Below are 23,515 nucleotides of genomic sequence, written 5' to 3'. Positions count from 1 at the left end.
AATTTGAAAGTCTATACAAATACTGAATGTGAACTCAAAAATCTATATACAGTATTTACACATCTCAAGGCACAGTGATTTAAAGAGATTCAGACAGGGAGTAAAACAACACTTCTAGCAAACTACATAAGGTGCATAGATGTTCTACAATCACACTGGATCAGTCCTACTGTGATGCAGACTGAGACCCTCTCTTCTTCACTGAGTGGTCAGCTCAGTGATGAGTTCTACAGTCTGATGGGGGACAAAAGAGTTCCTGAGCAGGTCATAGACAGCAGCCTGGAGCTGAACACACTCCTCTGCCTGATCACAGTCCCGTGCAGACGATGCTGGGTGTTGTCCAGGATGGAGAGAACCTTCTCCGGGGTCCTTCTCTCTGCCGCTGAAACCATTGAGTCCAGCTCTGTGTCCACCACTGAGCCAGCTCTCCCCACCAGTCTGTCCAGTCGTGCAGCATCCCTCTTTTTAATGCTCCCTGCCCAATAAACTACAGCATTAAAGAGAACACTGGACACGACAGACTGGTAAAACAGCAGCAGTTTCTTACAGATGTTGAAGGACCCCAGTCTCAGGAAGTACAGAGCACTCTGTCCTTTCCTGTAGATGTTGTCCCTGTTATCTGACCAATCCAGTTTATTGTCCAGCTGCAGTCCCAGGTACTTACAGGATGTTACTCTGGGAACTAAGGAATTGTTAGCCTTATCTGTACCTCTAACTTCATCATGTCCTTCCAGTGACGATGTAGAACTGTCTCTGCTTACATTAAATGTGTCATTATTCACCACTTCAAAGCTACATCTCTCAGTCTCTGACATTCCAGCCTCATGCTATCTCTTTCTCTTGCTACCTTACTTTGCATGTCTCTCTTTTTCATTGGATATTTGTCTTCCAAGCCTTTTTTTGTTTGTTTGCTATATTTCCTTCCAAAAATTCCCTCCACCTCACAAGTATACATACCACACAGTCAGAAGACAGAGTGAACAGTCTTACATTCACAGGAGCAGCTTACTCACCTGTAAACAAATAATAGTAGCTTATGATTTCCATACAGTGCAGTTGATTGTAAGGCTGAGGGTTAACGTGGCACACTCAGTCCACCGTTATGCATGCAGCGTGCATGCTGATGTGCTTGCAGCTTGGAGCCAATTTAAATTGCATCTGTAAAACCTCTACAGGTGGAAAGAAGGAACCTGTTTCTTCTCTTCATTTCATTTCAGCATTTCTTTTCTTATAACTTTCCTCTTGTTGCTGCTGCTGCTCTGCACCCCAAACGAGAACATGTTGAGCAGGCCTTTACCAGAATCAGAATCTGCCATGACAAACATGTTTGACCACTTTGGGTTCTTGTTTCAGTGCTTCTTTTTGTTCATGGCCTTTTTCAAAATGCTTCCGTTGTTCAGACTGATTTCTGATCATCTGGATAATCTCTTGTTTTCGTGATACTGGTTTTAAAGGTGCATATACGACTGCTCAGGAATTTTATATACCATAGAAAATGTCACGTTTCTCATAAACTCATACTTCTATCCACCAAATGAGCTCCAAAGTGAATGGGAAATACAGTGAAGACATCAAGAAGTACTTTTCTTCTCACTTTAGACATTTTAGCTGTGAATTTTAAGTGATGTTTCCTGAAGCACCTCCTACAAGTTGGATTGGCTTCCTTCTTACTATAGGGTCAGGCTGTTCCTACAACAGTGAAATACCATTCACGTCTATCCTTCTGCCATCTTTATTGCCATTGTGAGACGCAGCCTTTGCTTTATAGCAGGCTTTTCTCATTGACAGTATGCAGCACTGGAGTGCCCTAACTTGTACAGTAAGAAATGTGGCTAATTAGACATTTTCTATTATTTTCATGTTTTTTTAATTAATGGAAAAAATGTTAGGCTTTTTCTTTTGTTTGTTTGCTCTGTGTTATTGAAAATACAACTAATTTAATGTTAATTAATTCCGTAACAAGTGTGCTTTTGTTTCAAAAACAAGGACATTTCCAACCCTAAACCTATGAGTGGTAGTGTACGGCATGGAAATATGAGTTTATACTGTAGACTAGTTTAAAAAGCCTTATTGGTGCTTTTCAGATAGCACAGACATACAAGAAGCCTATTCAGACTGTAAAATATACTAAAAACTCCATAAGAGGAGTAGCCTTAGTTCCAAAGTTGGTTAGTATGGCATGAAAATATCCCACTGCTTCGTTTTTAGGTCTAATAATAATAATAATAATAATAATAATAATAATAATAATAATAATAATAATAATAATAATAATAATAATAATAATAATAATAATAATAATAATAATAATAATAATAATAATAATAATAATAGGACATCAGTGGTCAAAATAGGCGACAAGACTATTATCTGTTCATTTAGTACCCAGTCACAGGGCAAGGATATTCACTCATTTGTGTTTCAGATTATGCTTTGTAATTGAAACACGTCATACAATATTGTTTGGTTATGCTTTTACATTCCTTCCTACAGCTACACACTAACCGTCTACCTGCCTACTGTCCTTTGTGATTCACTTCTGTTAGGTCTTTGCTCTTTGATTGCAGGCGTAATGAACTTTAAATATATTTAAATTAATGTTGTGATGTCTGTACTGTTTTTCTTTTTTGTTTTCTTTCCTTGTGTTTGTCATAGCCTGAATACTCCACAGAAAGTCCATTGGGAAAATACTTGCATATGGGCCAATATATAATTGAAGGACTTTTGAAGTCCATGGGATTTGTCTTGCTTACATTTTTATTAAAAATAAAAAAAACTAATGTTTTTTATATTCATTATGATCATGTATTTACAAATTACATAATTATTTATTATGGAAACAATCACTTATTCATAATAGATGACTGGATATCACTAAAATGTCAACTAAATAACCGTCCGAATTTAATAACAACCACCTTCTAATGAGCTAAACAATAATAAAATGAGCTCATTCAAAAATTGTTTTCATTGTGTTCTTTTTATTAAGTTGAGATAATCATGACAGATATTTCTTTTTTGGCAATATATCACATTTTATATGGAAAATAACAAATTGTATCTGTGTCCAAGAAATCACTTTCAACTAAGTTCCCCATTACAAAAACACCTCTCAAGGAAGTGTGTTAATCCCAGATCACATGACCTGCTCCACATGATGTCATTTCCTCCTGAAGAAAAGACTCCAAGGCTTTCTTAGTTATTTAATATAAAGTAGTGTGTGAGTCAAGTGTGAATTTATCACGTCAACAGGTTTACTACAATATCTTTATAAAAACACTTTCAATTTAAATTTTAATGAATTGTATGTATAATATTTAGAAGAATCTTTCTGTAAAAATGCTATGTGGTGTTTGGTTTTAGGCAGCCATGTTGATTTTAGGCCTGAAAATAGCAAAAATGTCAACTTTGATACAAAAAGTGAACTATGTTACAAAAATTCCCGCAATTACATATTGACCCATATATTGCTAACATTCTTTATCAGGTCCTCAAATGGTTCCGGTATTTTCTTTGAGTGGATTTTAGGTTAGCAAAAGGCAGATTTCTGCTCTAATACAGCTTGGAATACGAAAGATTTCATGACTTAGTGCTTCAGATCTTTGTAAATAAAGCAAAATTCTGTGGGAATGCCGCAGCACTTCTGCTAGGTGACTTTTAGAGTGACAGAAAACCACTTTGTTTCAGCATGTTTTGGTCAACTTCCATGCTAGCTAACTCTCTTGTGACTTTTGTTTCTCTTTCTCTGCCTTCACTGACATCCTTCTTTCTTCAGGGTGTCTATGCTCCACCAGGCTTCTTTGGGAGGTAAAAATCAGTCAGTGTAAGCAGCATGGACAGAATGTTCCTGTTTCATTTCATACAGCACTGTGTCCCTTGCCACCTCGCTCCACACCCTTTCATTTTCAGTGTCGGTTCTTTTACCAGACCCGCTAGCTGGAATCATGCGTGTTGATTTCAATCTTGTTTTTGTAGCAACAGAGTCGACAATGACTTTAAATTTAGGTCGTCACTTACAACCTAATTCTGCTTCATTTCCAATATTTTCCTTCTTGTATGGAAGATTTTTTTTTTTGTTTTACGTGTTCAAACATTAATTTCATTGTAACCCTTGACATGTTCTTGTTTTCTTTTTCACTTGCTTTGTGTTTCATTTAAGTCTTTCAGGTAGTAGTTTCCTTTGCTCATTTTGTCTAATGTTTCCATCACAGTATAGATTTCTGTATTAGCGTTGACATTATCCATAATAATCATGATGTTTTCTGTACTTCCTGTCTTGTCACATTCACTGTATCTTAGTTGAAAATGTTAAGATGTGTATAGTGGACAACATGTCCAGGCTTTTTAATGTAACATTCATTGAACTGATTTAAGGTTGAGTCTGATGCGGGTTGATCTATTCCTATTCTTAAACCTTTAAAACCTAAACATTAGTGATGAAGTTTGAGTATTACCAGTGTTATGTTTCTATGAATTACTGTCACTACACTAAGTGCATCAATCAGCCACAACAGTACAACCGGAGTCAGGTGACCTTAGTGATTATGACCATCTTGTTACAATCCAGTGTTCTGTTGGGGAACCTTGGGTCCATTTGGTTATTCAGATGGATGTTAGTCTGACACCTAAACATTGTTGCTGATTGGTGTATATTTCCCTGTATATTATGTTACATTCTGGGCTCCAGTGTACAGGACAGGCCTCTCTCTCTTCACTGCATGTCTCTAATTAAAGGTAGAGTGGCTTGAAAGTATTAGCAATTGATATTTTTATGCCTGGCACTCCTGATAAAATGCCCATCAGGAGTCAAAATCCTGTTTGCTGTTGACACTATTGATCTGGTTCCTTTTTAGCTTAGTCTAAAGGCTCACTTTTGTTCTAAAACCTCCTAAATTGTTACTTGTTTCTGCTCACTGTGACCTGTGGCCTAACAGAAACTGAGATCTAAGCGAGGTCTTATAATATGCTAGTTTTATGACCAATGCCATTTGTAAAGTAAATTGATGACTGATTCTGATTGCTGGTTTTTGTACGAGTGTGTGTAGACTGCCTGTAAACTTAGAGACATGCCATCATAGGTTTAGTATAGAATCAGTGTAGATTTACCAGAATAACAACTGTATCATTATGCAGTTAAGGGAACAGTCACCGTCCTTGTTCTGTGTAAAACTGCTTTCAAAACATTGTCTGTAGTTAATGTGTTGGACAGATGAAATGAATATCTTCTGAAGCTAAACAGACATAAACTTTAAAATTTACCCTTGTTATTTGTCTAGCTTTGGCAGCTGAAACTTTGTGCTATTAAAGCTATATGCTTTCAGAATCACTTCCACTGAAACCTCATTAGGAAGGGATGTTTAAATGGCCAGTATGAACATAAAGATTGATTACAGCAAGAGAATCCGTTTCAGTTTCATTCATATCAGCCCCAGACTTTGGTTTTGGAGACAGACCTCAGTGTGTTGGATTTTGTGCTGTTGATCCTTAAGAGCTTGCTCACGATGTAACATTGACTGTTGTGTGTGCTGCAGGGTCAGGGGGCCATCACAGAGAAGCTGCGTAGCTTGAGTATGCACGACCTGACTCAGATAAGCCAGCAGGACGACGGAGGAAACCAGCTGTACCAGTACAGCTCCCACTCAGCCAACCCTGCTGTCAGGAGGTCTCAGAGCAGTGACGCTGCAGACGGAGCTGGTACGTACAGATGCAAACAAACACAGGTACATGTGCAACAAATGTGTCAAAAACTGGCTTTCTTGTTATGTAGTCATGTAGAGTCCAGGTAACGGTATTCCTTTCAAGTCTTGTAGGAGAGAATAGAATAGAATGGCTTTATTGTCTTTATACATGGGGGCATGACGAAAATATAAATAGCTTCTGCTGGACGGTGCATTGATAACGAGCAATAACAAATAAAATGTCAACATTAAATAATAAAGTCAAATGTACATATATAGCAGGACAATATTAAAAATGCCAACACATGCAAAGGAGTCCACATATATACAATATGGGAGGTAAATGAAAAAAGTTTTGATCAGACTCCCGCACACTGTCTAACTTGCAATGATATTTTTAGTGCAAGTTTTTGGTGCATGTCTCTCCTCTAAACCAAACCAAATTTAGGCCCAAAAATAGCACTAATGTTGCACTGTTGTAGTCCACACTGATTTCATTGACACCACAACACTAAACTTCCTGTTTTCTACTAATGCTACACTCAACACTATCTTATGAATTTAAAAAACAAAAGGTAATTCAAAAAGAACACCACTGATGATGAGATCAAGATGCACTTAACAGAATGTTCCTTTTGTAGGCAAAAGGCTGTATCACAGTCTTAGAGGAATTATTTTAACCCATCATATGCAGCTGGATCAAGAAAACATTTTTGGTTCTTAAACGTAGGTTTAGAGCAACAACAGCAGGGGCCGACTCCATTGGTTGCAAGTAAAAGTCAAATTGTACACAAATCTCTTAGAAAATAGCTGTACATTCCATTTTTCCTAACTTTTGGCACTTTTCCACTAGCACCTACTCAGCTCGATTCGGCTTGACTCCACGCAGTTTGTGAGGTTTTCTATTGGGACGTAGTACCTGGTACCAGGTACTATTTTAGTACCTACTCGGCCAGGGTTCCAACCGAGCTGAGTCGAGCCGCCTACAGAGAGAAGGCCACTGACTGGGCAGGGAATGACGACATACGAGAGCGACTCCTTCACGAAAACCAAACCTGCATTTAAAAAAAAACAAAAAAACAAACTGGCAGCAGCAACGGTGTGCATTGCTCTTCTTCTGCTTTGAATCTGACAAAAAGCCATAGACCGAGCAGCAGGTAGACCCATTGCCTCAATGTCTATTTACTCCATTGTTGTGTTGCGTTTGTGTCGCACACAAATGACGTTAAGGGACTTCTGGGCCGCCGTGCTATGAGGACTCCACCCACGATGAGGTGGTACTCAATTGTAATGGAAAACGACCTAAACCGAGTCGAGTCAAGCCGAGTAGGTGCTAGTGGAAAAGCAGCTTTTGTCTCCTTTGTTACAGTGAACTTTTTCATAGTCAGTTTTTGGTCTCATTTGCTCGCTCCGTCAGCACAGCATGGTGTTCATTTAGTAAGTTTTGGTCCCATTTCAGTAAAATAGGTGGGTGTGCTTCAGGGCGGGGCTACATTGTGATTGACACCTGGCTTACCAAGCTATCTAGCTAGTACTAGCATTTCCTGACAACTTAGCATTTGCTATATGGACAGTGGCTAGCCAACCTAGCGGGCTGGTAATCTGTGTTAGCCACAGGCTGTGGGTTTGTATCCTCTTCATTAATGCAATGGTAACTATTTATTCAAAAATCAATTTAGCTAACGTTAAGCTAACAGCATTTCGTTTTGTGTTTCTGCCACATCTCCTTTGTAGCTCCAGCCTCTTATCTAAATATGGTCACTTCTGGCTAATATGCTAAACTCAGAGCTTCAAAATGACTGTCCACAAACCAATAGTGGCCACATCCACTTATTTCATACAGTCTATGGTTTGGAAGCAGCACAAATTTCCACATTTTTTTCGTAAATCACCCGCAGAGTCAGAGCTGCCACTGTCAAATTGTGTGAAATATTTGTCGTACCAATAAGCGCACAGACAGGGCTACCATTTCTATCACCATTTCCAACATGGTTTTGTCAGACAGCCTCATCAACTTATTATCTCTATTTTTTTCCCCCCTTTCTTCTTCCCTTTTCTGCTTGATGAGAACTGCAGGTTGGCTGGCATTTCAATGAAAGCACTCTGCAGCTGTGTGAGAGAGAGAGAGAGAGAGAGTGTGTGAAAGATGACTTCCCAGCAGACAGAGGGGATGAGATGAGGTTGACTAGGATGCCAGTGGAATGTCAAACACATACTCCCTCTATCTGTATTCCTTCTCTCTATTTCTCTCTCTCTCTCTCACACTCACACACAGCCAGTCAGTGATGCAGAGAGAGTGAGCAGGGGGTGGGGATGGAGGAGAAGGAGAAGAGGACAAAGATGAATGTATAAGAGGAGAATGGAAATGTAAAGGATGGATGGAAGAGGAGCAAATTGGAAGGAAGAGGTCAATGGACGGAGGGAGAAAATGCTGGAAGACACATTAGCATACTGAGAGAGGAGAGAGTGTATTATGTATGCAGCTCAGCCAGCCAGCAGAGATATAGAGAGATGAAGGGAGGAAGAGCGGCAAAGGAAGAAGGATGTTTTCACCCTCCAACTGCTCTGTTTTGTATGCTTCTCATTGTCCAATAGGTTGTTCATATGATATTAAACACTCTCTGGTGGGCATGTCGGAGGCCCTCTGTTCCTAATGGATCTAACAGACAACTGGTAGTGTTCTAACCAGCAACAAATGTATCTGTGGATACCAAAGCCCCTCTTTGCTTATTTTAAAGATTTACATCATCAGTAGGAACCAGTGGGCTTTGAGCTGAGGGAACATGAACTGCCTGGCTTTACTGTAAAACACTAACTTGTAGTAAATATTTAAAAATGAACATTTCTTGGGCTGCAAGTAATTATACTTCTGTGCTGCATCACAAGCTCTGATCAGAGTCTGCAGTACTTCCATCTCTAGTCTCCATATCTGTACAGGAATCCAGGCAGCCATAACTCTTACAGATGAAACCAGTGTCATGGGGATACATAAATATTGTTGCACCAACTTTGTGCACTGCCACATTATTATACACTACCGTTCAAAAGTCTGGGATCACTTAGAAATGTCCTTATTTTTGAAAGAAAATCAGTTTTGTTCAATGAAGATAACATTTAATGAATCAGAAATACAGTCTAGACATTGCTAATGTGGTAAATGACTATTCTAGCTGGAAACAGCTGATTTTTAATGGAATATCTACATAGAGGTACAGAGGAACATTTCCAGCAACCATCACTCCTGTGTTCTAATGCTACATTGTGTTAGCTAATGGTGTTGAAAGGCTAATTGATGATTAGAAAATCCTTGTGCAGTTATGTTAACACATGAATAAAAGTGTGAGTTTTCATGGAAAACATGAAATTGTCTGGGTGACCCCAAACTTTGGAATGGTAGTGTAGATCTTTTTGACCCGTTGCCCTCCGGCTGGCGCTTCAGGACTCTAAGCACCAGAACATCCCAGAACCGGAGCAGCTTCTTCCCTCAGGCCATATCCCTCATAAACAATAAACCAGAAAATCACTAAGGACTCATCACTACCAGTGCAATATCCAATACATATACAGTATTCAACCTCATGTGCAATAACTTTATGTGCAGTATTGTAATTTAAATAACATTCTAATTTATTACCCTGGTTTAAGCAAACATATGTCCTTTTTTTTTTTTTTAACACAGTAATTTGTTTACACTTACTTTTACACAGTACTTCTTATACTTCTTATACTTGTAGCATTTCTTATTTAGAATTCTCCGATTTAGATTTTTTTATTTATTCTTTTACTCTCTGTTGTTGTTGCGAGGCACTGCTCTCTATACACCAAGTCAAATTCTTTGTGTGTACTCACTTGGCAATAAAGGCTTTTCTGATTCTGATATATTTGGAACATTCAAGCTTTTGACCATCCTAATAACTAGTAATTGTTAGATCACTCCCAGTTCCAGCTTTGTCCAACATAAAAGTCATCCAAAGCTTATAATCATTGTTCTTACTGCTATATAAGCACTTCTGTATCTGTCATTCATTTGAGACAGTATGAGAAGAGATCTCATTGGTTGATTCTCAGTGGATCTAGAGGTGCAGGAGGAACATGAGCAGAGAGCACAATGGATGGAGTGGCGGTGTGTCACGCATATGTTCCTCTTAATGCGTTCAGAAACACGTGGGAACTTTCTTCTTCACTTGTCCGCTTCCATGACTGTATATCTGAATAGATAAACTGCCGTAAAGTGCTTCTTTAAAGGATACAGCCCAAGAACACAGTTATGGGATGCATTTTGCTGCTTTTTGTTCTGCTTGTTTTGCCAGAATACTCGGAGTAGTTGAACAGAGACTTGAGGATGACAGCAGAACTCACAACGAACATCCTGTAAAGACAATGTAAAGGCCAAATCATGTGTAGTCTTAGTACCAAGCAGGGCCTTTTCCAGAACAATTTAGAACGATTCCCAAATCTTGATTAGATGAGCTGCTCTGTGCAAATTACTTTTTCAAAAATGTTCGGCGCAGGAGATCTCAGTAGTTCAGAGTCAGTTCATTGTTGTTCGTTGTTGCCATGAATGTGATTTGGGCTGCGCACTGAGAGCTGCTGTGTTTCCTCAGTATAGTCTGTGAGCCAAGCAGACTTAGACATCCAGAAACAGGCACTGGAGCTGGCTGCAGAGCTACAGTTCTGGAGTGTTTTTCTCTTTTGTTACAAGCGCTGGTTTCTATCCAACCAACACATACAGTGTGCAGATAGTCTTTTTGATCTCGTGTGGGAATTTAAAGTCTCACATGAAGCCGTCTCAGTCCAGCCCCTTTGTTCTGGAAGAGGAAAGGTGGAGAGAGAAAGGGGCCCCTTATAGACTCCAGATGTGACAACAGCAGCAGAAGGAGCTAGAACCAGAATAAATAGAAACCACACCGCTGCTCACATACGAACTGCGTGCTTGGCTTTGTGTAAGGGATCATTCCTAAATAACCTGTATGTTCTGTGATGTTTTTGTGTTATTTTTACAAGCATGAAATGTGGACGCTTGTCAAGTATTATCCAGTTTATACCACAGACACTTATAAACAGAAAGCCATGTGTAAGGACACTTAAAATATCTGTCATCATTTACACACATTAGTCAGTATGACCTTGTTTTAATGTTATATACAGCAAATATAGTGCCGGATATTCCTTTTAACCCTGAGCTTATCAGAAAGGTCAACCTGCAGAAATACATTTGTTAATCATAAATCATTAGTCGATTAATTACCATTAATAATTTAACTGATTGGCAATATATTTATTGATACAAGGGGAAATTTGTCGTGGATTTGCTGGGCTACTCCACCAGGTGGAATGAGATGGAAGACTGCAACTTATTTGCAAAACACTTGAGATAAATAAGGTTTTTGTCCTAGCAAAAACGCCAAGCCAAATTCTTGATGTCTCAGCCACAGTGGTAGAGTCATTGTGCTGATTCTTTAGAGCTATAATAATGATAATGTGTGTAACTGTTGTGTTTCTGTGAGGAGAGAGCTGAGCTAGAAGCAGCTGGTGTCTGCTGACCTCTGCTGGACATCCAGCCCCTCACACTCAGTTTACATTCCTGCAGTTCAACCACAGAATTCTGCTGCCTTCATTTAAAAGCAGCACAGGTCTGCAGTCAGTGTGCAGTCATTAGAGGTCCCAAGAGATCATCAGAGTTTAGTAACTGTAACAGGTGATAAGACGAAATGCTCATATTGTCAGGGCACAACTGTTCAGCTCATAAGTGTTTAATTTAAGAGCTGATACCTAGACATTTTCCATGGTTTTCTTGATAATAACCAAAATCAGTTCTTCCATCAATAGCTATGGCATTGTGCTGCCAAAAACAGCTTTTAGGATTCCATGTTTTCTTTTATGTCTGTTTTAGTCACATGATGCACACAGGAGTTAGTACTTGATTTATAACCATTGTTTCTGATGACTGCAGCCATGCGTCTTGGCTGCTCTCCACCAGCTTCTGACATTGTTCTGCTGTCACAGCAGCCCATTCCTGTTGCACTAATTCAAACAAATTTGCTTTGTTTTTGGGCTTGTGGTTCTCCATTTTATGCTTGATGATTTTCCACAGGTTTTCAGTGGGATTTAGATCTGGTGATTGAGCATCCCAAGGCATGGCTCCAATGTGCCGGTTCTCCATCCAGGCTTTAACTGACCTTGCCGTGTGGCAAGGGGCATTGTCTTGTTGGAAAATCCAGTCATTGGAGGCAGGAAAGAGTTTTCCAGCTGATGGAAGAAGACTGTTTTCAAGAGTAGCCCTGTACATGACCTGGTTCATTCGCCCTTCACACAATTGCATTTGCCCTCTTGTGGCCTCTTATATACTCTGGGAATACAATTAAGCTGAAGCATGTCAAATAGGACATAAAGTATTATGTGATCAGCTGCATTTTTTGTCGTGTCCATTGTATTCTTCAGGTAATGTACCTTTAGTGGTACCAGGCATTAAAATGAACAAGAAATTGAAGAAAACAAGAGTGGTCTAATAATTTTTCTCCATGACTGTATATTTATATATTTTATTGTATGTTTTTTCTGTGTTTTAGAATACTTTTATGAGCAGGAGGAAAGGACAGATGAAGAGGCTGAGCCAACCTTCTCTGAAGACGAGGCTGTCACTCAGAAAGGACTGAGGCGATCGCAAAGTGTCAAGATCTCACGATCCAGGGTCCGCAAAGATGTAGGTGATCTGTTCCATACTGCTGACGGCACAAATGTCTGTGTACAGTTGCATGCAAAATTATTCAACCCCCCCTGACATTTTTGACATTCTGGCAAGATGAGCAACATTACAATTGCAGGCGATTACTAAATCATATAGGAGGTGAACAGTTAATTGATTGAAATGTAATACCATAGCAAAAATCAACATTTAATTCATAATCCATCCAAAATTTCAACTTTTTTTTTAGAAAAAGCAGGTTTCAAAATTATTCAACCCCCTATGAACAATGCTAGGTAGATACAGAAGATACAGATAATTGCAGTACAGCTCAAATGCCATCCACCTGTATGTATACATTTTGAGGTGAATTCAACAGTGACACGCTAAACATTGAGTAATACTCATGTCTATAAAATGGGTACACTTTGTGTCAGTGCTCCCCATACGCCTCTTGCAAGCAACATGGTTAAGACCAGAGAGATGTTCCTGAAATTTAGAGGGGAGATAGTTGCTTTGCACAAGAAAGAAAATGGATACAAGATGATATCCAAGCTCTTGAATGTTCCCAGAGACACTGTTGGAAGCATCATTCGTAAGTTCGAAGCCACCGGTACTGTGGCTACACTACATGGTCGTGGTCGAAAAAAGAAGCTGTCGGCGAGCACATCAAGATTCGTGCGGAGACAGATGGACAAGAACCCTAGGTTTACTGCCAAGGACCTGCAGGAAGATTTGGCTGAAAGAGGAAGCGATGTTTCTGTGGACACAGTACGCCACACACTCCATGCTGAAGGGCTTAATGCCAGATCCCAGAGACGGCACCGCTTCTGAAGACACGCCACAAGAAAAATCATCTCCGGTATCCTAAAACCAACCTGTCAAACCCACAGAAGTTCTGGGACACTGTTCTATGGACTGATGAGACAAAACTAGAGCTCTTTGGTCCTATGGATCAGAGGTATGCCTGACGCAGGAAGAATGAGAAGAACGCCTTGCCAACTGTGAAGCATGGTGGTGGATCTGTGATGCTATGGAGGTGTTCTGCTTCTAATGGAACTGGGAATCTCCAACGTATTAAAGGCACCATGGATTCAGGAAGTACCAGGATATTCTGGCCAAGAATGTCACTCAGTCCATGAAAAAGATAAAGCTTGGGCGTAATTGTACATTCCAGCAAGACAATGACCACAAACACACATCAAAATCAACAAAGGCTTGGTTAGAGAAAAAAGCCTGGAAGGTTCTTGAGTGGCCATCACAATCTCCAGACTTAAACCCAATAGAGAATCTGTGGTGGGATCTGCAGAAAGCTGTTGTGGCTCGTAGACCTACAACCATATCCCACGTGGAATGGGCTAAAATTCCCAAGTAGCGCTGCCAGAAGCTTGTTAGAGGCAATACCTCCCGTCTACAGCAGGTCATTGCTGCAAAAAGATGCTGCACCAAGTACCAAAGATACAGCCTCATGGGGGGTTGAATAATCTTGCATGCAACTGTATCTATAGACAGTAAAATCTGACTCTTGTGCTACTCTCTCTACACAGGGATGCTGTGGGAAGTACAGGAAGTGAGGCAGTGACAGTTTCATTGGCTGTCATAGCTGGCGTTCTATTGGTTGGGGACTTTTGGCGAAGTTCTTTCACTCAAATCTGAAAGCAAGAGCCGGAGTTTTAACCCTCCTGTTTTCTTCATTTACGGGCACCAAAAAAAGTTGTTCCCTTGTCTGAAAAAAATCCAACAAGTTCCCCAAATTTATAAAAATTTGCAAAATCTTCAGGAAGAAAATTCCAAAAATTCCTTAAAAATTTTGTTTTTTAAAAAAATCCCCAAATTTGGCAAGAAAAAAATTTTTACAAATAAAATTTTATAAAAGTAAATATTTTCAAGAAATGAATAAAAATCTTCCAAAAAAAATCCTAAAAATATCTAAAGTGATTCCATATATATCAGTAAAAGTTCTAACATTTTCTTTAAGAACATTTGGGAAAAAATCCAGCAAATTTCGCTGGATTTTGGTTGATTTTTTTTCCAAATGTTCTTAAAGAAACATTTTTTTAGCATTTCTTTTTTTGCACCAAAAATTTCCCAAAATGTTGAAAATGTAGAAGTTCTCACTGTGAAAATATATATTTTTTTCAACATTTTCAAACTTTAAAACGGGTCAATGTGACCCGCAGGACGACAGGAGGGTTAAAGGAAAAGCCTCACAAAATCTGAACATAGAATGAGCGTTTACTGATCTCAAACTTTTAAATATAGACAGGAAGGTACGTCCATACTCTGGACACACTTATGAGTGTATTGTTTGATTTTGTCACCAGGCTCGTTATGGATCACTGAAGATTAAAGGCAAGAAGAGACCAGCACTGAGCTCTGTCAACTACGGACTGTGAAGAGACTACTGCTGACACACACACACACACACACACACACACACACACACACACACACACACACACACACACACACACACACACACACACACACACACACTGGTGGATGGTATTGTCAGCTTGTTTTCCAGCTCTGACTTTTCACTCCGTTGAACTTTTTGATGACGACCTTTCTGTTGACATATTTATTACCTGATTCTTTCAAAACCAGTGGTTCTTAGAGATTTTATTCTCGGAGAACTTGAATCATTTTCTTTGGGTTGGTAAGATAGTGCTTGGAGCGTCTGTCTGTTTCATCTAACTTTCATTAGAGTTGTAGATGTTTTATATATGTTTAGTCTTTCAAATGTAGTCAACATTTTGTTTCATTTCATACAAGTTACTTTCATTTACCGCTGCTTTATAGCACAGTTGTACACCATTAATAAGAACAACTTTTGTGTTGCCAGGTTGTGAAAAATCCCTGTAGTTCTTCTTCATCCTCTTCCAATGTGACTCTTCGCTTTGTCTGTTTAGCCTCATCTAAAGTGTCCCAGTAGGTTTACCGTATGGAGAACTAGTACAAAAACACGCTTGATAGATCGTTTCTTGACTTTTTAATGCCTTGGCTTTAATGAAGAGTTAGAACCACAACTCTTCATTAAAGCTCAGATGTTTGTGTGTTAAACATGCTTCATGAAGTCATTCTGGAGAATTTGATGGCAGCGTGAGCAACACAGTTTACAGTAGATTTTACAGCTGTACCCTTGTTCCTGCTGGTCTGACTGGCTCATAGTGGCTACAGTTAGCAAACTTTGGCTAAAAACAGGCTGAAACACAGTGTTGAGTTAGTTAATGTTGCATGCTGTGCTTTAGCATGTTGCCAATACAGCTCAAGGAAAATCAGTGCCTCCTGTGACTACACAGTGGCTGCTGTTTAGAAAAATGTACACAGTCTTACTTTGAAGGGGCAGTTTAAAAGTGGATCAAATAACTATGGGTAATATTAAAAGATCTTTCAAAGAATCACAGCTCCATAGTTTCCCTCAGCTGGATTGAGCTTCATAGTGAACTGAATTTCAGCCCAGCGTTTCAGCAGCAGACAGCTGACTCCATAAAGTTTCTATGCACGGGCTAAAAGTGGAATATCAAATGTTGAGCTTCATTGGTTTTAAGGATTTACAAGCATTTGGAGCTGCAAACTTCACATAACTTGACAAACCAAAATTTGCTTTATGAATGGTGTCTAAGTGAGCAGATGTTTTTATTCGTTTAGTTGTTTTCTTTTAGCTTAAAACTCCTTTATAGCATTGACCTTTTTCAAATACGGCACAGTTGCGTCTGTTGCTGTTCAGGTATTTTCGTTCCTAGTCGGATGTCTCACAGTAGTGTTGAGTCTGTTAACGTATACATGGAGATTATTTTTAGCTTGAGGGTTACATGTCGGTCCAGACACTCATAACATTCCCTGCCCCAGCAATAACAGTAAGAGAGAAGAACTGAACAATTGTACCTTACGGAAGAGCTGAGTTGAATGAATCGCATGTGGAAATGAGCCTTGAGACAGCAGGTTATTCTGCTCTCTTCAAGTAATGGTGGCTGCAGCAGATAAACTAACGTGGTTTTTTAAATGGATGATGAAAGCTGCCTTCTTTCAAAGAGAAACAGTCTCACTCTCACAACCAGCAGCAGATGAACACTACACCTTACTCTGGCATCTACAGATGAGAGAGAGAAAGGGAAATGGAAACCAAATGAATGAAAGAAAAAGGATTCTTTCCGGTTTCTATGAGAAACTGCTTCAGCCTTTGTGAAGGCCGTCAACACTTACTCACTATTAATGAGAATTTCTTAATTTTCTGCTTTTTACTCATGCATTTTTATACGACTGTGTGTCCTGATTGCGCTCTGGTTGTAAATTTCTCTCTGTATTTCTTACTTGGTGAAGATGAGCTTTTTTTTAAATGTTGTTTTTGTGTGTAGTCTTTAGTCTTTTGTATCATAACCACCTGTTTTGCACATATACCTCCTCCCAGACCTTTTTATCAATGCTGTTGTTGCTTGTCATCTCATTTTATAATGTACTTTTCTGTCGGAGGATGGAGCACACGGGATGGGCCGAACCATTCTGGATGCTAATATTAACAGCTACTTATTGCATTTTGGAGTGTAACATGTTGTACAGCGCTACACTGCTCACAGGCTGCAGAAAGTTCCCTTGAAAGAGAATCAAAGGGTCCATTTGTGTTGTTTCTCTGGCAGAAACTCCTAATGTGTCGGTGTGTTTCTGATTCAGCAGCGTAGTGACTTTGATCAGAGGTCTGGGTAAAAGGCACGTCAACACAACAAGCCAAACTTGCACATGTCCAATGTTCATTTTCATAACTGACTAATGATACCAAAGCTTCATGTACCCACCCAGAGCTGCGTGGATGGGCTTGTTTGATCTGTGTGGGGAAAGTCTGATGTGTGGATTGCTGAATTGTGAAAGCAATGAAATAAAGGCTGTCGAATAAAGTGGTCTGTTGTCTTATTAGGGTCTGAGCTCCACAGAATGGTGCGAGAACCCTCTTGGAATGCAAGGAGTTCTTTTTCTTTCTTTGGCGGGCTTTTCATTTGGCTCTGAACCTTTATCTACCTGTGGTCGCTCTGTCTTCTGGAGTGATTTGATTGGTTATACGTCACGAATAAAACTCCTTCAACTTAACATCTGTAAACAAAACAAAAACGTATCAACAAAGTTTCCTGTTAGAGTTTGTGTTCTTCTAAGTTTAACTCCAAGATTTTAAATACTTTCATTTACTGCAAATGAATATCTACTCCAAATGTCTCACTAATAATCATTATCAGCCTTAAAAAACAACAAAACACCCCTCTATACTCTTAGTACAGTCCGGTTCCCTCTTCTATCAATCTGCTTGGAATCGTCCACTTCCTGTTTCTCAAAGTGGCTTTCTACCTGGACAGGTTTTGTTGGAGCTCATGCAACAAACATTTTGGGTAACTGCACTTTAATATGGATGGATGACACTGAATGAGAGTCTGTTTTAATGAGACTGAGTTAAGATGTGTAGCTCTGTCATTAAATAGTAAATTATTTCTCAGAATTCACAGAGAAAAGTCTGAAATGTTTGCTAGGTTAGCGTCCCACATGTTCTTTGGCTCAGCTAAAGCTAACTCTCTCCAACTTCTGTATCTCTTCAGTTGCTTGTTGTTAAAATATCTTGCTAGAGGTGCTGAAGCTCAGAAAGTCTGAGATGTTTGTTCAAAATAAGCTCATTCTCAAGTCTTATCTGAACTGTCCTCTTTTGTTTGAACTTTCCCTAAACTTAGGAGTTAATGACAGAGCAGCACATCCAGACTCACTCTCATTTATGTAGAGATTAAACTTCAGTGTCATTCATTGATGTTAAAGTGCAGTTTTTCAAATGTTTGTTGCACATGCTCCCGACCAAACCAGTCCAGGTGGAAGACGATGTGAAGAGAAAGCTCCAGAGGATGAATATCACACATTTACGTTGGAAATTAATGTCCTTTAATGAGACATTGTCATGCAAATGTTGGATTTCCCTTTAATGATGTTCAAATTTTTGTTGAGTGTTTTGTTGATGTTGGTTTCTAAATGTTTTTTGAGACTCGGCCCCAAAGATTAAAACCTTCTACGGCTCACAAGCTGCAACAATTCACACATTATCAACCATCTTTCTGACTAAACTAAGATAAAAAGAGAAAAACTGCCTGATTCCTGCATCATGAATGTAAATCTTTTTGGTTTTTATGACAGTAAACTGGATGTATTTGGGCTTGACATTTTATAAACCAAAACAAGAAATGAATTACTGGAGAAAACGACAGATTAATGGACAAAGAAAATGTGTTTTCTAACATATATGGCTGAATTACTCCAACATTACAAGATACATACAATTTTAATTCAGTTTTATTTATATAACGCTAATTACAGGTCAAATTGTCTCAGGACTTTATATTTTTTTTGTCATATTTAAGATACGACAAAGTAAGAAATTTAAACCTCTTGACTAATCCAATTTATTATTTAGTTTTTAAGAGACTAATTGAAAATTAAAACTTTCTCCACTAAAACTAATAAACATGAGGTCAAATAGAAGGAACAGTTTTAAATACTGCAGTCCCACGACGACAAGAATAAAGTTTGTCAACAAAAACAAAATCTGCTGGTGGATTCCATTAAAATCCTAATAAATGATAAAAAAGTGTGATACTAAAGGTTTGTGGTGCTAAAAATGTCAAAGTAAAGATATCAAGTTGAACATCTGGATGGAGGTTGATAAAAGTTGACCTCCCTTCATTTCTCATTTCTTTTCTCTGGAGCCGACTCCATGGATTTTATGGATGGTGGTTAAAGACCTGCTCTTCTAGTCGTCTTCCTTCTAGTCGCTGTAAAAAGTCAGTCCATCCTGGCCAACTTCAACATCTCTTCATGACAGCTTGTTCTGCCTCCGACCCTGTGGAAACTCAAGAAACTCGGGAAAACCTGTCGAGACTCGAGGAACTCGTGGAGACTCGAAGAACTCGTCGGGTGGGGGAAGGTGTGGTGGGCGGTGGGGGGCGGTGGGGGAGTAGAGGGGGGAGGCCGCCACCCACCTCCCCGCCTACTCTCCGCCCTGACTCCACCCAGACTCCGCCTTGGCTCCACCTATGTGGTCACTTCAGGAACTACGATGCCAAAGGGACGACGAATTTATTTCTTTTCATCTGATCTGTAGCTCAGTGAGTTAAGGATTTGCCTATGGAGCTGCAGGTTGCTGGTTCAAGACCAGACCCTTCTTAAATTTTCTCAAAATACTGACTAAGACAAAGAAAGAAAAAGGCCAGTGGTGGGTCTTGAACCTGCGACCTTCCAGTTGGTAGTCTATCTTCTTATCCCCCTGAGCTACTCGCTCAGATACTAATTTTACTTTTTTTTGCGCATTTATCGTCTATTTTTTTTCGTTTTTGAGGTTTTTTTTAACTTGAGTCTCGACTCGACCGTTTTTCTCAGGAGGTTGGACTTCAGCCTTTGTGCTGGAGGGCTGAACCCTCAGTTCCAAGACTTTCCAAAGCCTCCACACCTCCTGAGTCCTCAGGACCTGAGCTTTCACACAGTCTGAGGGCTGAAATTTTCTAAGTCCCACAGTAGTTCTCTGTTAGTTTGAACCTTCAGACAGTCTGAGGACTGAAATTTTCTAAGTCCCACAGTACTTCTGTTAGTTTGAACCTTCAGACAGTCTGAGGACTGAAATCTTCTAAGTACCTGAGTAGTTCTCTGTTAGTTTGAACCTTCAGACAGTCCAAGGACTGATATCTTCTAAGTTCCTTAGTAGTTCTCTGTTAGTTTGAACCTTCAGACAGTCTGAGGACTGAAATTTTAAAAGTTTCTCAGTACTTCTCTGTTAGTTTGAACTTTCTAGTTAACAGAAGCCTTAAAACTTGTGACCATGAGTCTTGATTTCACATTTAGACAATCCATCTGAGTTCTTCTCAGACCTTCACCTGTGGGTTTTTTAGAAATCCTCAACAAACTTTGATTCTCTTCACTGAACAGTAAAGTTTGTGGAGATCAGAAGGTAACATAGTTTGATAAATGCCTTCAACTACTAGTAGACTTTATCTGGAAAGCAGTTTTCTGAAATGAGTTCTTAGTAAATCTGTCCACAATCAAACCAAGAACATAGAAAGAGGAAATTTTTGAAGAAACAACTTGATGTTTTCATTTCAGACTAGAAAACGCTTTAAGACTTTTATGTGTTTTTGCTCTTTTTGATCGTTTTATTGTCTCTTCTGTTTAATTTGATCTTCTAAAGTCTAACTGGTGTCTTTTCAAATGTTTTGTCTTTAGTTTGATTCTTCTTAAACATTTAGTTTTGCTCTTTTCTCACCTTTTATTCTTTTCTAATGTATGATTTGATTTCGAAATGTTTTGTCTTTTTAATGTTTGTTTTTTCAAATGTTTTATCGTCTTGTTTGAATTTTTTTCTTTCCCAATATTTAATTTTTCGATTAAATCTTTAAGGTTTTTCTTTTTAAATGTTTTACCACCTTTTAATGTTTAATTTTCTTTTTAAATGCTTCATTGTATTTTGTTTCATTCCTATTTGAAGTTTTATTGTCTTTAAGATGTAATTTTCTAATTAAACATTTAATTTCTTAATTAAATGTTTTGTCTTTTTAAAGGTTTAATAGTCTAATGAAATGTTTTGTATTTTTTTACATGTTTAATATTCTTCTTGTTTAATTGTATTTTTTAAATGTTTAATATTCTTCTTGTTTAATTGTATTTTTTAAATGTGTAATTATCGAAAATATTTTATGTGTAATTTTGAATATTTGTATTTTAAAAATTTTGTTTAATTTCATACTTACATGTATTGTATCTTGTTTAATTATCTAATTCAATATTTTGTCTGTTTAATATAGTTAAACATATACACCATACAAATACAATTAAATGATATTAAACAGACAAAATATTGAATTAGATAATTAAACAAGATACAATACATGTAAGTATGAAATTAAACAAAATTTTTAAAATACAAATATTCAAAATTACAGATAAAATATTTTCGACAACTACACATTTAAAAAATACATACATTGCTTTTTGTTATGTAGTTTATTTATTTAATCTTCTTCTTCTGTCAAGATTTTAACCCCAACCTTACAAATGAAATAAACCCTTAAATCACACTGAAAATACTTCTGTTGTCACAATCACGAGTTAATCAATTATTCAGTTTATCAATTCAACTTTATTTTTTTAGCACCTTTCACACAGATTACAAAACTAAACAAGCAAAGAGAAAAAAACTATGATTAAAACTAAAAAAAAAAACCCAAAAAAACAAAAGATTTAACATCATAATAAAATGCGCTGTGTCCAGGGGATGGAGGGAGTTTATTGAAGTCTTCTTGGGCTCACATGGGAAATCATTTAAAATATAAACTTGATATTCAGTCTAAGGAAACTGCAGAGCGACAGAAGAAGCAACAATATCTCCTGTTTTCTCCTTTAATGAGTCGACTCTCCTTGTGTTTCAGACCAAAGAACTACAGACTCTTCACAACCTGCTCAAACTCTTGGTACAGGACCTCACCACACGGGTCAAGAAGGTTTCTGTCTCATTTCTACTCTGAAGCTCACCTTCTCCTGCTCAAACTGCTGACAAATGTTTCTGCTGCTCTAAAGTCTGGTCTCCAGACTTCCTAAAAACTCTCAAAGTCTCTTCTGCTGCAGGTTGCTTTGTAGAACTGTTGCAGAAAACCTCACTAAACCACATGGAGGGGCCTCAAGATAGTCGTCCAAATGAAACCGTACAAAAACCAAACTAGCACAACCCAAACACTAAAGTCTCCTGCAGCCTACCAGAGAACCTCTGAGAACAGAGAATCAGGACAGGAACTCTTACCTTCTGGACAACCAACGTTGGTTCACAAACAAGAATACAGAATGTGTCTGACCAAAAACCTCTAAAGACTCACTACAGCCAAGATAAAGACACAACTCAGCTGCACCAAATCCACTAATCACTACACACATTAGCACCATGTGCTAACTGTGGCTAAAGAACCTCATTTACCAAGACAACTATCCAGTACAAAGCCCTAAAACACACCAAGAAACACATTAAAGACGATTTTACTGCTGGAAGCTGCAAGCCAACGCCTAAAGAACAAACTAAAGCAATGAAGCCAAACCCGGTTCAGTGGTGAAGAGAAACAGAGGAAATGTTTGTCTGCAGCTAAATAAAGCAGGAAGACACTGAGCTGCTCAGGTGTTCCTGATAACACCAAGCAGCCACCTGGACAGCCAATAGGAACACAGCTTACTGGAAGTCCAGAGGGCTGGCTTAGTGAAGGAAATTTAGTTTAAAGTTGAAGCAGAAAGTTAACAAAGAAAGTTGAAAACCACCTTCTGATCCCTGAAATCTCTGAGTTTTCACACAAAGAACGCCTGAACATGTCAAACTGGTTCCATAGTAGAACCATCATTGTAAAAACGTCATAGTATGGTGTGTTGCTCAAAAAACATTATGACCTGGCTGTCAGGGGACAAACATGTAAGAAACATGAGAACAGAGAGAACCCAACCAGTAGGTCACAGTTTATCATCCCCCAGTCATCTCCTGAAGTCCATATGGTGAGAGACATCAGTATCTGGTTGTTCATTTACCAGAGGATGCTTATAATCATGCTGATGTGGTCTGTACTCTACACTATTTTAGTGACTCAATAAATGCCTAAGTTGTTTTTTTTTAATGCTTTTCAGTTTTTAATAAACATTTAACAGCCTATATGTAATCAATAAATGGCCTTTGCCTATCTTAAGAAAAATTCACTCAGAACTCTGATATGTTAACAGTACTAAATAAATCAATAAATACATGCATACACACAAAAATAAGTGAATACATTAACTGTGTTAAGATAAGATTTAGATTTTTTAAAAAGTAGTTTATGTTTTTGCAGAATCCAGTATTGCTCACTGGTTGGTCATTACATTTTGTTAGATTGATTTCACTGTTTAAAATGATGCCACCTGTTTTCAGACAGAACCTGTGATAATAAAACTTCTTCTGTCCCTCTAGAAGTGTTTCAGACCCAAAGACATCTCATATTACTACATCATGTATGTTCTAAGCTGCAACATGATCAAATGGAAGAAGTGACCTCTGGACTTGCAGATGATGTGTACGACGACTAAATCCAGCTGTGGACAATAGAACCAATGAGAATATTCAAGCTTATGTCTCAGC

The 23,515-nt window shown here is 38.5% G+C and overlaps 1 protein-coding gene across 1 annotated transcript in view; it reads left to right on the top strand.

Annotated features, from left to right (window-relative positions):
- The window catches only part of reep3b (receptor accessory protein 3b), a 54,401-nt gene extending 37,146 nt beyond the window's left edge, over positions 1–17,255 (top strand). The window contains exons 6-8 of the mRNA XM_055004663.1: positions 5,532–5,694; positions 12,248–12,381; positions 14,688–17,255. Of these exons, the coding sequence (XP_054860638.1) occupies positions 5,532–5,694; positions 12,248–12,381; positions 14,688–14,759 (369 nt within the window). The 3' untranslated portion in view covers positions 14,760–17,255. The remainder of the gene's footprint in view (positions 1–5,531; positions 5,695–12,247; positions 12,382–14,687) is intronic.
- The last annotated feature ends 6,260 nt before the right edge of the window (positions 17,256–23,515 follow it).

Source organism: Amphiprion ocellaris, chromosome 18, assembly GCF_022539595.1.
Source record: "Amphiprion ocellaris isolate individual 3 ecotype Okinawa chromosome 18, ASM2253959v1, whole genome shotgun sequence".
In the NCBI taxonomy this organism is placed as follows: domain Eukaryota; kingdom Metazoa; phylum Chordata; class Actinopteri; family Pomacentridae; genus Amphiprion; species Amphiprion ocellaris.
The sequence above is the reverse complement of the archived record's forward strand: the minus strand, read 5'-3'. Positions and strand labels throughout refer to the sequence as shown.